Genomic DNA, 16,718 nt, shown 5'->3' with positions numbered 1-16,718 from the left:
TTTTATCTTCATTGGTTCTACATTAGACAAAATAAAATTCACCCTTTTTAAGTGTCTAGTTTGATGAGTTTTTAACAAAATTCATGTAGAAGATTTCCTTTTCCTCAAAAAGTTCCCCTTAGCAGTTTTCCTCCTACCCTATTCTAGGCAACTGCTGATTTTTTTTCTTCCTAATATAATATATAAATGGGATTTTACAGTATACACTAGTTTGTATCTGGCTTCTAGCTGCTTTTGCTCATCATAATGCTTCTAAGACTCATCCAAAACTCCAATATTACTAGTAAATTGATTCTTTTTGAATATATCTGTACTAGAGATATCATTGTTTATTTTATTTTATGGCTCAGTAATATTTCATTGTATAGATAATACTGAAATTTATTTGTCTACTCACCCATTGATGGATATTTGGATAGTTTTCAGTTTGAAGACCATTATGAATAAGGCTGTTATGAACATTCATGTAAGAAGTGTTTTTAGAGATGTATGTTTTCATTAATCTTGGGTAATTTCCTAGGAGTAGAATTTCTGGGTCATGTGGAAAATATAGGTGTAACTTTATGTAAAACTGTCACACTATTTTTGAAAGTGGTTGTACCATATTTTATTCCTACCAGCAATGTATAAGAGTTCTATTTGCTGTACATCTTCACCAGCATTTGATATTGATATTGATAGCTTTTTAATTTCAGTAATTCTAGTGGATGAGTAGTAATATCTTGTGATTTCAACTCTCATTTCTTTTATAAATAATGATGTTGCCCATCTTTTCATGGGCATATTGGACATTCATAGATCTTCTTTTGTAAACCATTCAAATCTTTTCTGCATTTAAAAAAATTGAGTTGATTATCTTTGTATTGACTTGTAAGAGTTGTTTATGTATTCTGGATGCGAGACCATTGTCAATCTTACTTATTGTGAACATTTTCTTCCAATTTGTTGCTTGCCTTTTCGTTTACATGCAGTGTTCTTAGAAAAGTACATTTAGAAGTATAGAAGTTCAATTTCTCATATTTTATCTTTTATCATCCATGCTTTTTGTGTTCTATTTAAGAAATATTTGCCTACACCAAAGTGGGGGAGATTTTCTAAGATTTTCTTCAGTTTTATAGTTTTAGTTTTTATGTTTAGGTCTATGATCCATGGAAGTCATAATATGGCCCTGCATGGTCCTTTAGTGTGGGACTCTTTCATTTGTCTTAACAATTCTTTAATGAGTTTAGGGAAAGCATCTGAGAAAAATAGTAACCTGTGAATCTCGTGAAAGATGCCAAGAAAATAAAAATGCTGAAGTGAAAAATTTCAGGCCATCAAAATAATATAGTTTAAAATATATTTTATGCAATGACCAATGTTTGTCTTATATCTTTTGTATTTTTAAATAACAGCAATATTAACTCCTCTATCTACATATGGAAGGCATTAGTTTACAGGGCAGAAATTTTCACTCCAATAGTTTCACCAGTTGCTTAGACTTCTTCAGCCTATTCCAGGAAGAGACTAGGTTAAGAAATTGTATTGGATTATTTATCCATTCATTACAGTATAAAATACACTCAATTCTTGCTCATTTATGCTATAGGTTTGGTTTTCTTTCAAATATAGTTGAGTATCCCAGATATTTTTAGGTAATTGACCTTGTGTTTTAAATAATGACCATGTAATTGAAGATTGGAGACAACTCAGCATTTGAATAACTGAATGACTTTTTTTGTAATCTAGTATATTGCATGTTCATGAAATTAAAAAAAAAAACAACCCTGGGTAAACTTTCCATACTACACATCATCTCAGTATAAATGTAGTAATTTTACTTTCTTTTCCTGGTTATATACAGGCATACTTAACAAAATATCTCTTTTACTCTATATTTTTATTATTTTCATGTTTTCCTTTATTATCGTTATTTTTCTCTTCCTTAATTATGTTCTTTGCAGGGACATGAATGAAACTGGAGGCCATTATCCTTAGCAAACTAACAGAAAAACAGAAAACCAAATACTGCATGTTCTCTTACTGATAAGTGGGAGCTAAATGATGAGGACACACGGACACATAGAAGGAAGCAACACACTGGGGTCTTTTGGAGGGTGGAGGATGGGAGGTGGGAGAGAAGCAGGAAAAATAACTACTGGGTACTATGCTTAATACCTGGGTGATGAAATAATCTGTAAAACCAACCCCCGTGACACATATTTCCTTATGTAACAAATCTACACATCCTGCACATGTACCCCTGAACTTAAAAAAAAGTTGAAATAAATATAATAAAATATAAATCCACAAATATTTGTTATGTTTAGTCTCTGTTTAAAGAATTTAGGAAAATTTACTTTGAAGTCTCCTTATTTTCTTTACATGTTAATTGCTTTCTTCTCTTTTCTTCTCTTTTCCTTGCTAATTTGTATCCTCCAGTTTGAAATGTCATGCACACAAACACACACACATACATTTATAAAATGATCATATTGAGGGTTAGTTTGTCTGTGTCTGTTTTTGGAATCTTTACTGTAATTCTGGGCAGGAATTGCTAATTCTTTGTTGGTTGTTTCACAGCCTGCAAAGCGATTCAATTTGTTCCTGAGGCGGCGGCTTATGGTAAAACCAGTGCTGAATGATGCTGCTTATGCTCTGAATGGCTGCAGTGGTAGCCTTAGTTATTTTTCTTCTAATAGAATACTTTGATTTAGGGGAACGTTGTCACTGATTCCTAGTCCCCAGGCAACTGAAGTTTAAGAATAGTGATTCTTAATTTGTTTTGGATTAGATTAAATCTGTAGATCCTCTTCCTAAAATGTATACACACACACACACACACACATACACAATTCATACAGTTTCAGAGGTTTATGAACTTTCATCAGCAATGCAGGGTTTTATTTTGTTTTGTTTTCAGATAGAGTCTCACTCTGTCGCCCAGGCTGGAGTGCAGTGGTGCAATTACGGCTCACTGCAGCCTCAACCTCCCGGGCTCATGTAATCCTCCCACCTCAGCCTCCTGAGTAACTGGGACCACAGGGGCATGCCACTATGCTCAGCTAATTTTTGTATTTTTAGGAGAGATGAGTGGTTTCACCATGTTGTCCAGGCTGGTCTCGAACTCCTGAGCTCAAACAATCATCTTGCCTCAGCCTCTCAAAGTGCTGGGATTACAGGCATGAACCACCACACCCAGCCGGTAATTCAGGTTTTTGAACCACAGGATAACTACATCCTTTACAGAGAAGCCACTCAGATGTTTACATAATTACAAATAGGTATTTCTAAGGACAAGCCAAGTATAAACACAAATGCCCACACATACTACAAAATGTATTTATGTCATGTTTTGAGCAAAACAAAATCATGATGTGTTTTAGTAACATTCAGTTATATGTGACAGAATTATCAGATTTTTCTGCCTCAGCCTTAACTGATTTTTATTGGTAGTCCTGAGACATGTCCCTCATGGTGACTTACAAGGCTCCCAGTGATTTTTTTTCCCGTATTTAAAACAGATTTATAGTGTATCGTCAGGGTGTGATATAATGATAGAAATTCGGGTTTTCCTAGCTAGCCTTTGGCCTTCAGGACGACAGTATGTTTACCTATTTTTGACTGAGCACTCAGGAAAATCATTGGAGTTACTATTCTCTTAGCTACTTTGTCTATTTTCTAGTCAAATACTCTGAATATAAGTTTTGTTAATTCCTGTGTGCACATGTTCTGTCACCAGAACTGCTCTTTGTGTACCCAGATTTAGCTTGTGTAAACAATATAAGTACCTGTTAATATATTAGTTTTTGAAAACAAAACAAAACAAAAACAACAAAAAACCCCTATCATACAAAATGTGACTGTCACAGACTTAGAGCAAGAGTACTATTTTTTTCTTCTAAGTTTTGAGCTTTGATTTTATTTAGTCTAAGTAGTATATTATTTCTGCCTCAGTTGCCTTCCAAGAATTTTGGTGGATTTCATAAGATGCTAACGCTGTGATGATTTACAAGAGTGCCAATGATTTGTTTGGTTTTGTTTTTTCTTTCTTTTCAATTTTTAGTGATTTATAAGCAAAGTGTAGTGTGATAGCAGTTTGATTTTTCTCAGATTCTTTTACTTTCTTTTAGGAAATAGAAGATGGTTATGCATTCTTTGGCTGAGGTGAAGAGAACTCAGACATAACATTTGAGTCACTATATCTTGGCACTTAATCTGTAGATTCCTTAGATTTTTTTTTTTTTAATTTATTTGTTCCCTTTTCCACTCATTTCTTCCTGTGCATTGGGAGCTAGTTTTTTTCTGAGACACATCAGCTTTTCATTAGCTATGTAAATGCTCTTACTTAGTTCATAGACCACAGATCAAACATGAGACTTATGGCTTATTCGCATATAACTGATCCTCATCCATTCCTTTTTCTGGGAGGCCTGTCTCACCTGACTTGGGTAAAATAATCCCATAGGGTACACAATAAAAGAAACTGATAAATTAATAGAAACACTGGTTGTCAAAATTAAAACCATATAGTTACTCATTCGCAGGTGAGCTAAAGCAATTGGAAGATTATCTCATTGACAGCCATTGTATTATCTATTTGCATAATTCGAAGTATAATAATACATGTAGGCTATTATGAATATTAAATATTAGATATAAACTTTAAAAGAAAACCAAATCAGTCAAACATGAAATCTCTTTCTTCTGAAGCGCTGTCATATTTTTGCTGTTTTTAAAGTGAAGGAACTAATGAACTAACTACACAACATGTGAAAGTTGGACTTATAAGTGTAATTATTATACTGAGATAATTCTTGCAAATTTAAACAAAGAATTGATTTTTGCTCACCTGTGAAATTGAGGTTGAAGGGCGAGTTGCATGAAACTTAACTTGTGATGCCAGCTAATAAGCTACTTGCTTTCTAATATTTAACTGCACCTTGATTTTATTTTAATCCTTACAAAGTTGAATTAGGAAGTGACAATTTTATAAAAACATAGAATAAACATTAATCATACATTTGTTTTCTTATAGTGAGACTCCATTAATTGGTTTGTAATTAATTGTACCCCCAAATTTGCATGTAGCCATGAATTATTTAGTGGACTACGTGAGATGTTGTTTAATAAAGATAACAAGTCAGTCTCTGTGCATTTTGGGATCAATGTGTGTGTGTGTGTGTGTGTGTGTGTGTGTGTTTGTGTGTGTGTGTGTGTGTATATATATCCATTTCATATTTTGGTATGTTTGCAGCATTTTTGTTGTATGTCCATGTAGTTAACATGCTTATCTTCTTCCTGAGTCATTATTGCTTAATCTTTTATATGGAATTTCACTATAAAACAAAACATAATCTGTTGCTAAAAACTCTGGTTATTTGTCTTGACTTGTCATTTCAAGACTGAAAAAAAAGTAGCTGGTGACCAAATTATAAATAATTCCTTTTGTGCTTTTGCCATTTCAGAATAAAACTATAATTTACAATTGTGTCATTTATGTCTCCTGCAGTTTCAAAAAAATCAGCAAAGCAAAGATTCTATCTTCTTCCGAGACGGGATTAGGCAAATCGATTTTGTGCTTTCCTATGCTGATGACATAAAGAAAGACGCAGAGTTAAAGGCGGTAAGTGCATTATAAGAGAAGTGGGAATAATAAAAAGAAGCACATTTTATAGTTTCACATGGATATCTGCATTGAATTATGTTGTAAAAGTGAAAAGCTCTTAAGTGTTACTGAAACCTTAAACTGAGCGAAATAACTGTAAAGTAGGCAGCTTAAGAAGAGACATGTAAAGTCAATGTTATTTTTTGGATATTTTGCATGCTAACTTCTTTTTCTTCTTCTTCCAAGTATCTGATTCTTTTTATAGCTCACTTTAGTATTAAATGTAACATCCAAAATTTGAGGTATGTGTCTGAATATGATAATTGCCTTTTGTATGATATTTTCATTTTGGAAACGTATGACTAATCTATTCCTCCAGGTATAGCCTTTATATTGTGCTCTATTCCTGATTTTGTTTTATTTGTATTACACATCACTTTATGAGCTTATTTGTTCATGTTTTTACTTGTTTGCTGTCTCCAACACTATAAATTAAGTTGATGAGGCCAAGTACTTTGTCTTATTTATCGCTATATACCCAAATCCTAGAACAGTGGTTGGATTATAATGGATGCTCGATAAATACTCAGTATTTGAAATCATAAATTAATCCATTTTTATACACACATTTACTTATATACTTACAAAATACATGTCATATAAAATAAAAAGTAAAAATAAAGATATTATTCCCCCAAGACTCTGTACACATACAGGTCTGTCCCTTTTTTCCACCCACTGTCTAGAAAGCCTTCTACCAGGCCTCTGAAATTCATGAACCGTCATCATTTTCATCTCTTCTCTGAACATTCCTGTAGCAGTCCTCTCAAATGATGGTTATTTTTCTTTACAGAGCATTTCCCTAGAGATGGGGTAAGTGCTGCTTGCCCTCCTTGTATCTTGTCGCTAATGTTCTCCTTCACTTGTCCCTGAAATTCCTGAGCTTTAAATCTCATCAGATTTATTATTATCCTGAATTGTTTTTGTTATTTATCTGTCTCTGCATCTTCTATTCCTCAACAATTTTAGCTCCTAGATCACTGTCAGTCTTTCCAGCAATCTTTTTAAATCATTGATAATATCAATTCATACTTGGATGATTATTTTGACACCCTGGCCTCTCTGTTCCTTGAACTCCCTTTTCCAATGATCTTAGCTTCTACTCAGCCATTCACTCACCTAGAACTTGTCATTACTAATAACTGCAACTATTTATAATTTCATTCTATGTGTACAACTGTCTGATTACACCTCACATCTTTCTGATCCACATTCTTCCTCCTTCCACCTCACCAGGACCAGATAAGATGCAATCATCTTACTGATTTTTGCTGCTCTTATTCCCCTCTCACTCTTTATTCAGTTTATGTCTCATGGTCAACAATTGTAATTACTGTGTTACATATCTCATCAAGTCCCTTTCCCCTCTCCCAGTTGTGCTTGACAAAACAACAACTTTAGTTAAACCCAGCCCCACCTACTACAGGCCAGCACACATGCAGAAAGGAAAACTTACAATTTACTGACTGACTTTACCTTACATTCGTGCCCATGGACCTTAACTGGGTCCTTATGCTTTGTGGCAATCATACTTTCCTTCCATATTCTATTGCCTCCCACTTTCTTAGATGACTGTTTTATAATGTTTTTTTCTCTCTCACACCTACAACACCTCCTCCCATCTTCAAGCTTAGCTGATCACATTTTTCTGCTTCATTGAGAAAACTGAAGCAAGAAGAGAAAACCTATAAATTTCTACTACCACATCTGTCCATCCACCAGGATTTTTGCTTGTGTAAGCTATCTTACTCTCTGTTACCAGAGACCAACTATTTATCCTTCTACCTAAAGGCAACTCCTCCACGTGTGCCCTGCATTCTGTTTCTTCTTGCCTACTATTCAGGAGTGCCAAAGATAGCCCTCAGGTTTGGGGGTTCATTACAAAGAATCACAGGACTCAGTTTATAGTCATGCTTATGGAGACATTTTATTACAGTGAAATGATAAAAAGCAAAACCAGCAAGGGAAAAAGCTCATGGGACAAAGTCTGGAGGAAACCAGGAGCAAGCTTGTAAGGATTCTTCTCTCAGTAGAATCACAGGATATACACTTACTTTTTCCAGCAACAATGTATGAAAACACATGTGAAATATCTATTGGGCAAGCCCATTAAAGTGCACTAGGTTTTTATTAGGGGCTGGTTACCTTGTCGCCTTCAGCTTAGCACATACCAAAATTTCATACTCCCAGAAGGAAAGCAGATATTCAGCATAAATAACACTATTTGAAAAAAACAATATAGGCAAAATGAGTCACTCTTATCAGTTCTGGGAGTGGAAGGAACTCTTCAGAAAAGCAAGTTCCAGACACTAGGACCAACCTTTTGAAAGTTGCAGCCAGGCCTTTCTAAGGATAGGAGTTTAATGCCTGCTTTGTTAACTCATTTCTGTATACTTATTTTGGGATATTGCTCCTAAAATTAGTTCCTCTTTCTCCTAAATTATATTTGATATTCTTTACTAGGCCATTTTCTTCAATGAACAAATAGGCTGTTAATTTTTCTGTATTAAAAAGTTATGAATAAAAACCCTCTTTTTGTCCCAGTTTTCCTATTATCTACTATTTCTGTATTTTTTTCTGCCCAATTATATATTAATCCCGTTCTTTTCAAGCCTTCGTCCCAGCCACTCTGCCCATCTCCTTGTATAAAATCCAGTGGTCAAGCCTTAGCCCTCATCTTACTTGACCTATTAGCAATATTTGACACAGTTGATCCTTCTCTTTTCTATTGTGTATGTTCTTCATGTGGCTTCCAGGACTCCACATTATCTTAGTTTTTTTCTTATTTCACTAGTTGCTCCTTCTCAGTCTTCTCCTAAATCTCTTAGTATTGAAGTGCCTCAGGGCACAGTCCTTAATCCTCACCTTTCCTTAACTTACGCTGATGTATTTGATGATTCTGTCTTACTGTTTTAAAATAATATATTTTATGATTTTATATACATTAATCATACAATCCCTGAATTTACTTTTCCAGTCCACATTTCTCTTCCAACTGTGCATAACTAAATGACTATCCTGCATCTCATACCTTCAATAAGGTACTGGCATAACAACAGACACACAGACTAATGAAATAGAATAGAGAATCCAGATTTAAATCTATGCATTTAAAACAAGCTCATCTTTGAAAAGGGGGCCAAGTACATACAATGGAGAAAAGGTAGGCTTTTCAATAGATGATGCTGATAAGACTGGATAATTATATGGAAGAATGATACCAGACGCATAGTTCTTACCATACAAAAGATCAAATCAAAGTGGATTAAAGCTTTGACTGTAAGAACTGAAACTTTGAAACTACTAGAAGAAAACACTGGGGAAATGATCCAGGATGTTGATCTAGACAGACTTCTTTGGTTAAGACCAGGCAATTAAAGGAAAAATAGACCACTGGGATTATATCAAGCCAAAAACCTTCTGCACAGCAAAGGAAAAGTGCCCATTATTGGATGAATAGGTAAAGAAAACGTGGCAAATACATATAATGGAATATTTTTCAGCCATTGAAAAAACGAAATATTATCATTTGCAGCCATCAATGGAACTGGAAGCCATTATGTTAAGTGAAATAAACCAAGCACAGAAAGACAGATGTCATATGTTCTCACTCATGTGTGGGAGGTAAAAATGTGAATCTCAAGATAGAGTATATTGGTGGCTACCAGAAGCCAGGAAAGGGAAGGGGAAGGAGGGAGATAAAGGGAGAAAAACAGTATAAATGTATTTATTGCTACTGAACTGTACACTTAAAAATGGTAAAGATGGTAAGTTATATATGTGTATTTTAACTCAATAAAAATGTCTTAAAAATATAAAAATACTTTTTTTTGTCATTAATACATTGCTTTAATAAAGGTGGATGGGTGGTTCACACCTGTAATACCAGTGCTTTGGCAGGCTAAGGCAGGAGGATCAGTTGAGGCCAGGAGTTCAAGGCCAGCCTGGGCAGATAATGAGACCCAGTTTCTATAAAAAATTTTTTTTTGAAGTATCCAAGTGTGGAGATACTTGCTTGTAGTCCCAGCTACTGAGGAGGCTGGGGAGGATCACTTGAGCCCAGGAGTTTGATGCTATAATGGGCTGTGATCACAACACTGTACTCCAGCCTGGGTGACAGAGCAAGATCCTGTCACTACAAAACAAACAAACAAACAAACAAACAAATGAAAAACTAGGCACCCAAGTGGTTATTTTCAGTAATGACCTATAGTTAAATTTAAGTTTACTTTTTGCTAAGTGAAGCCATTTTGTCCTTCCGGATTAAAAAGTCTTGATGACATATTGGCTTAAAATTCCATTAAATACATAGTTTATTTGAAGAGTATTGATCTTTGTAATAGTGAGTCTTTTCAACTTGGAGCATGTCTCTCTGTTTATAAAGTTTTTTAATTTACGTTATTCAGTAAAGTTTTGTGCATTTCTTCAGATAGAGGCTCTGCGTATTTCCTGGTGATTATTCCTGGATATACTGCATTTTTGTAGTTGTTGCGAATTATAGCACAAGAGAAAAGCAGTACCTGACATTCAGATGGAGCACTTTTATATACAACCATGGGAGAGGCAGAGAGCTATCCAAAGTCACAGCCATTGTATATTGAATCTGTCAATACTGAGCAAATAAAACAAAAGTGTTCTGCATAATTGTGTTGATTTTTTTTTTTTTTTGTCATAGGAAAGAAGAAAAGAGTTTGAAAAAAATCTGAGAAAAACAGGTCTTGAGTTGGAAATAGAAGACAAAAGGGTAAATGTAGTTGATAATTTATACCAGACTCTTTAAGTGTTGTTTTATCCTATTCTGGCCTTTGACTGGATAGACTCTGTGTTTGGAGGCAATACAATAGCTCTTTTGGCTACAGATATGTGCACTGGGATGATAAGGCCTGTAGTCTTACAGGTAAGTAGATGAGTACTGTGAATATGCAGTAATAAATGGACACAGTTTGCATTCAGGATACAAAGAAAAAGAAGATGTGGACTTTTTCTCATAACAGTTTCATTTTGAAGTCTGGCTATAATCTGGTCCCCTAAATAATTAACCAGGCTGTCTTGCAGCATAACCTGCTGTTTAACTCAAGACATTCTTTCTGTTCATGAATATACCAAGTTTTCTTTTTAAACTGATTTTTACTGTTTTTCTAGAATTCCCTTCAAAATTGTTTTTAAAGTCCTATTTAATATCTTACCCTATCTATGAAATTTCTAATAGTTTCAGCCTGGGCAACATAACAAGATCCTGTCTCTACAAAAAATAAAAAATAAAAAATTAGTTGGGCATTGTGCCTGTAGTCCAGTACTTGAGAGGCTGAAGCAGGAAGATTGCTGGAGCCCAGGAGTTTCATAGTTGTGCCACTGCACTCCAGCCTTGTCAGCAGAGTGAGGCTCTATCTTAAAAAAAAAAAAAAAGAAAGAAAAGAAAAAAGAAAACCTAAAGCATTACTCTCCAGTTCTCCCATTTTCAGTGAACTAATAAATTATTATACCATACAATCCGTAGTTTTTCCTATGCAATGAACCTTTATTATCTAAAGTTCTTCCTCTTTGTGTAGGCAAAACAAAGAAGTTGGGTAAGAAGAGTGAGTACATTTTACAGTCTATATGTATCCCTTATATTATAACCTAAGTAAAATTTTGAACTTACAGCTAGTTACTAAAAACTTAAGAAATTGCCCGGAACCACATAGGTAATTGTGGATTTAGAGATGAGTATACATTGACCATGAAATATATTTTTAAAAATATTCTTTCTCTGTTTGTGTGTGTCTTTATATGTTTCTTTCTGTCTCTCACATATATACACACATTATATGTATACATATACACATGTTTATGTAACTATAACTATATGTTTTGTGAATTTTGTTTTCTCAAAGTTTTGCCTGAAAATTTCAAAAAATTGAAAATACTTTGGTGTGTTTGAGATTTTATAAAATATTATTTATTTTATTTAATCAGCTCAGTAACAAACTGATCAGTAAGCTTTCTGCTATTTTGCTTTTTTTTTTTTTTTATGCAGGACTCTGAAGATGGAAGAACTTATTTTGTCAAGATCCATGCCCCTTGGGAGGTATTAGTTACCTATGCTGAAGTCTTGGGAATCAAAATGCCTATTAAGGAGAGTGATATTCCCCGACCTAAGCAAACTCCTATGAGCTATGTGCTTGGGCCTGTGAGCCTCCCAACGAGTGTGAAGTATCCCCATCCTGAATACTTTACTGCCCAATTCAGCAGACATCGGCAGGAGCTCTTCCTCATCGAAGATCAGGCAACCTTCTTTCCATCCTCATCAAGAAACAGAATTGTAGGTAGAGAAGACCTTTGGGCACATCCCTTTGAATCCAAGATGTATGCTTGTGTGTGCTTTTATACATGTGCAGATGTCATACCATTTCTGCAAGGTGTTTCTGTATAGGATATAAGCATTTGGTGATATTGAGCAGTTTGAAAGTGTAATTAGACCACATAAACTCATTACCCTCCCTAACTCTCAAACTGTTGTTTAAAAATGAGTGGTTCATGGTATGGATGTAGTAAAGGAAGAGATGTTATACAGTATTGGAAAAAGCAATTAATTGAGATCTAGAGGACTTTGATTTTGTAAGATCTTTGTAAAATGGTTTTACAGTCTTAGAGTTTGGTTTTATACAGTCAGTGCATAGTAAAGGAAATATTTATCATTCCAAATGGAAATGAAATGTTTTAATTTCTTTATATATGGATAGAATTTGAGAAACCTCAAAACTTTTTTTCCTTCATTTAAAACTGTTTTCTGCCTTCTAAATAGTATTGTTTTCTCTGCATTTGAAGTCCTAGGATCTTTAAGTTTCCCATTAAAACCTCTCTCACAAAGAATCATGGTTTTGTGCCACTATTTCTTTGTGCTTAGACAGGAATAATATCCACTTCATAGGTTACCTAGATAATTGAATTAGTTCAGACATAAAAAGCTTTGAGCAGTGCCTGGCACTATTTTCTTAAAACACTCTCATAATAAGCAGAAGCTATTGTTGTTCAGCCCACCAGAATGTCAACAAGCAAAATTCCTTGAGCATCCCCCGAAAAAACTGTTGCCATGGCCTTTGCTCTTGATTTGTCTGCTTTTGCTTTCCCTGAACCACTTCCACCTCTTGGTAGCCATTGCTTTGATTGTGCTTTATCTTCAGGATAGCACTGGCAAAGCCATGTTTCATCCCTGTCATAATTCTTCAAAGAAATTCTTAAGGATCTTGATTCTACTTATTTAAAATTTCCATTGAAAACTGCTTTTGTCTACAGGTGAACTGAGTACAACAATTTTCACACCCATTGATTGGAAAGTTTGCTGAACTATAATTTTCTAGTCAGAATGGTGAAACCTGAACCAGTTGAGATATCTGTGGTGTTGGCCTATTATTTGTGCTGTTCGTCTTTGGTCCTCTTCAATTAGGGCATGAACAAGGTGGATTTTTTTCCTTGCAAATTGATGTGAACGGTCTGCGGCTGGGGGCTTCATCTTTGACATCATCTCATCCCTTCTTAAAATGAGTTATTCATTTATAAACTGTTGATCTCTTTAGGGGGATTATCTTCATAAACTTCATAAACTTTTGGTAAAGCATCAGTGAGGTCACCATTCCTCCCCTCAAGCTTCACCATAAATTTGATATTTGTTCTTGCTTCAATTTTAGCAGAATTTATGTTGCTCTGACAGCGGCCCTTTTCAAACTGATGTGTCCTTCTTAGTCCCTCAAACTAAATCCTGTTCGGACATGTTATAACAAGTTAGTATGAGTTTAATTTTGTGCATAAAATTTGAAAACCACACATATCCATTTTTCATGAGTCTTTTGAAGACTCCTTTGTATCCTGAGAAAAAGGAGGTAGGGGAAGTCACTTTCCCTTTTGGCACCAGGGAAAATCTACTTCTTTTACATCTATCCTTCCTCCTGCAGTATCTCCCTTTTGTTGTTACTAACAGTTTATGGTAACAAAGACTAGACACACTTCACTTTCTCCAAATTCTCATTCTTCATTTTATAAATGGTTAGCTGAACTGTTTATCCTTATTGATCCATCAGAACAAGAAGCTGACCTTAACTTGATCAAACTTTAATTAAGCTTCTCTTCTCCCTATAAGAACCTGGACATTAACCTACCCTCAGCTTGAGCCAATATTGTCATGTGTAGCAGCTCCTCCTTAGCATAAAGAAAGATCATCCCTGACACTTGCTTACTTCTCCCTATTAATGAGATCACTTTTCTGCCCGACCTTTCAGATGTTTGCAGATCTCTGAATCTTTCTATTGCAATAGTCCCTCTCCACCTTTTGCAATAACTTTTTTCAAATAATGTCTTTTCAGGCCTAAATTCAGTTTTTTTTTTTTTTTAATTTTACAATACTATACTTATTATCATAGCTTTATAATACATCTTAATACCTGGTAGTATAAATATTTCCACTTTGTTAACATCCCAAGACAGAGTTCTTACTTTGGTGAACCTTTCCTAAGGAAATAATCCAAAATATGTAAAACAGGTCATATTTATGACATTGTTTATAAAAATTAAAACTACCTTGCATAAATTATGATTTCTTTACCAAGATGGGATATTGAGCTGCTCTTAACATGGATGATGAGTTTAGATGATGATGATTCAAGAACTACAACCATTCCAATCAAAGAGTCTTTGAATGGTAAAATGTAAAAGAAAGGAAAGGTTGGGGACTATGTATAAAACAGTGCTGAATAAAAACAAATTTAGCAATTAGAAATACAGAAATTTTGAAGAGTTGCTGGAAGACAAAAAGCAGATGAGATTGAATTCACAGAAATATAAGAACAGAGGACACCAAAGCCCAATTATATTCAGGATAAAACTGATAGAAATATGCAAGTCATTGCAAAGTGGCTGTAGAGGTAGGATCACCTTGGCTAATAAATTCAGATATCAGGTAAAAGGCCTTGTAAAAATAATTAATTGAAGAAGTATTCAAGACAGCTTGGATAAATATCAATTCTACTCCATATTCCCCCAATTGAACTGTCAGTAGTGACATTAGTCTCCTACTTGAAGCCCTAATTATAGTAGAAATTCTGGCACAAAGAACTCAAGAGGAGGTTTGGACAGGAGAAACAATAAATTATGGTCTGTTCACCTTTTCACCCCATCAAAGGAATGGGGAGCTCTCAGACTCAGAAGCTAAAATATCTGCAAACTCCATATAATCCCACACTCTACATATTCCAGACAACCAAGAGAAGCTTCCTTCTATAATTAGAACCTGTATCTACATTCAATGTAGACATTTTAAAATTGTGATTTAAAGGAATGTGGAAAGCATAAGTTCTGAAATGTGATAGTGTCTTTTTGTACTTACCTTGTAGGTGTACTATATTCTCTCAAGATGTCCTTTTGGCATAGAAGATGGGAAGAAAAGGTTTGGGATTGAAAGGCTGCTAAACTCTAACACTTATTCATCTGCCTATCCACTCCACGATGTATGTATAGGTTTGATTGTGAAATTCTGAGCTCATTTTCCTACTGCCATGTTCATTACTGGGAGAGAGAATCTTCCTTTACTTCAAATTGCTTAGTTTTCTCTCCTGGTGGGAAAATCCCCAAAGACTTCCTGGTTCCAAGCTGAGAGCTTTACCAGCTATGCCGAGATATATACTAAATGTGTCTTTGAAGTTTCAAATGGACACGTATTTTAAAAACTTTTACATTTGCAAAAGACTTTATTAGAACCCATTTTGAAAATAGCAGTCACATTAAAAGAACATTTTAGAACATAATATTTGGAAATTTCTATCTGAGTCCATTAGTTCTTTTCTCATTTATAAAGTTTTGAAGCTGTAAGGAATTTAAATTACATGCATTCACATATTCATTCATCAAATACATGATTGGCTTCAATTATATGTAAAGCATTCTGTTAGCCATTATTGGAACACAACCATGAATCCAAGCTCATAGTCTAGGACTCTCCTAGAAATAAAGCATGCGTACAATTGCAATATAAACTAAAGCATAAGAATGCTTCAGATGTTATGACAACTGATATTCAGAAGAATTTTTTGGGGGGGCTGGCAAATCATTGTACGAAAACATTGAGTTTATAAGTTTAATAGAGAAGTGACATTTTACATGATTCGCCTGTTGAACCAAACCTGAAAACTTGGCCTTGGAACCAGTACTCAGCCTAATTTCTTAGCCTAATACAATAATTTTGTATTTTTAGTAGAGATGGGGTTTTGCTATGTTGGTCAGGCTGGAATTGAACTCCTGACCTCAGATGATGGAAACTTTTTGATGGAAACTTTCTCATTTGAATAGCCAGTGTTTAAATTTCACCACCTATTGACAGTAGAAATCCTTTGGCTCAATGTGTATATATTCTACTTTGAGATCATCCCTTGGACATCTATTTTTATTGTTTCTTTTGTTACAGTTTTACTCTTCCATACTTAAAAAGACTTTTTGATGATGTATTCTCTTTGCAAGAAATATAGTTCTCAGTAATAGAAGAAACAAATATTTTAATTGAAACAAGTGGCAGCTAAATAATTCCCCATTTTTTGAACAGTGTTGCTGTAATAGTTCCCAAAAGCCCAAAGCCAAGCTCTTCCTTTTCTAGGACTTTGTCTGTTGTGCTAGTTTTCCTCTGTTAATATTTAATTTTTGTTTTGTTTACTTTTGTTTTTTGAGATGGCGTCTTGCTCTGTCCCCCAGGCTGGTGCGCAGTAGTGCAATCTTGGCTCACTGCAGGTCCGTCTCCTGGGTTCAAGCAATTCTCCTGCCTCAGCCTCCTGAGTAGTTGGGATTACAGGCACATACCACCACACCTGGCTAATTTTTGTATTTTTCGTAGACAAAGGGTTTTGCTGTGTTGGCCAGGCTGTAATTGAACTCCTGACTTCAGATGATATGCCCGCCTCAGCCTCCCGAAGTGTTGAGATTACAGGCGTGAGCCACCACAACTGGCCAATATGCAATATTTATTCAGTAGTATGAGAATTTACTCTAAGTCAGTTCAACACTGATTAGTTTTTTTTTTTTTTCTTTATGTGTTTCCTGTAAAAGTAAAGGA

The 16,718-nt window shown here is 34.8% G+C and overlaps 1 protein-coding gene across 7 annotated transcripts in view; it reads left to right on the top strand.

Annotated features, from left to right (window-relative positions):
• The window catches only part of LOC105487018 (anoctamin 5), a 99,945-nt gene that overhangs the window by 29,784 nt on the left and 53,443 nt on the right, over positions 1–16,718 (top strand). For 5 of the 7 annotated variants that reach the window (XM_011750285.3, XM_011750284.2, XM_011750283.2 and 2 more), the window contains exons 4-8: positions 2,563–2,604; positions 5,492–5,605; positions 10,323–10,391; positions 11,664–11,948; positions 15,013–15,126. In XM_011750285.3, the coding sequence (XP_011748587.1) occupies positions 2,563–2,604; positions 5,492–5,605; positions 10,323–10,391; positions 11,664–11,948; positions 15,013–15,126 (624 nt within the window). The remainder of the gene's footprint in view (positions 1–2,562; positions 2,605–5,491; positions 5,606–10,322; positions 10,392–11,663; positions 11,949–15,012; positions 15,127–16,718) is intronic. The other 2 variants (XM_071074961.1, XM_071074960.1) reach the window with 1 other exon arrangement.

This window comes from Macaca nemestrina, chromosome 12, assembly GCF_043159975.1.
Source record: "Macaca nemestrina isolate mMacNem1 chromosome 12, mMacNem.hap1, whole genome shotgun sequence".
Classification (NCBI taxonomy): Eukaryota; Metazoa; Chordata; class Mammalia; order Primates; family Cercopithecidae; genus Macaca; species Macaca nemestrina.
This window is presented reverse-complemented; position numbering and strand designations above follow the sequence as displayed.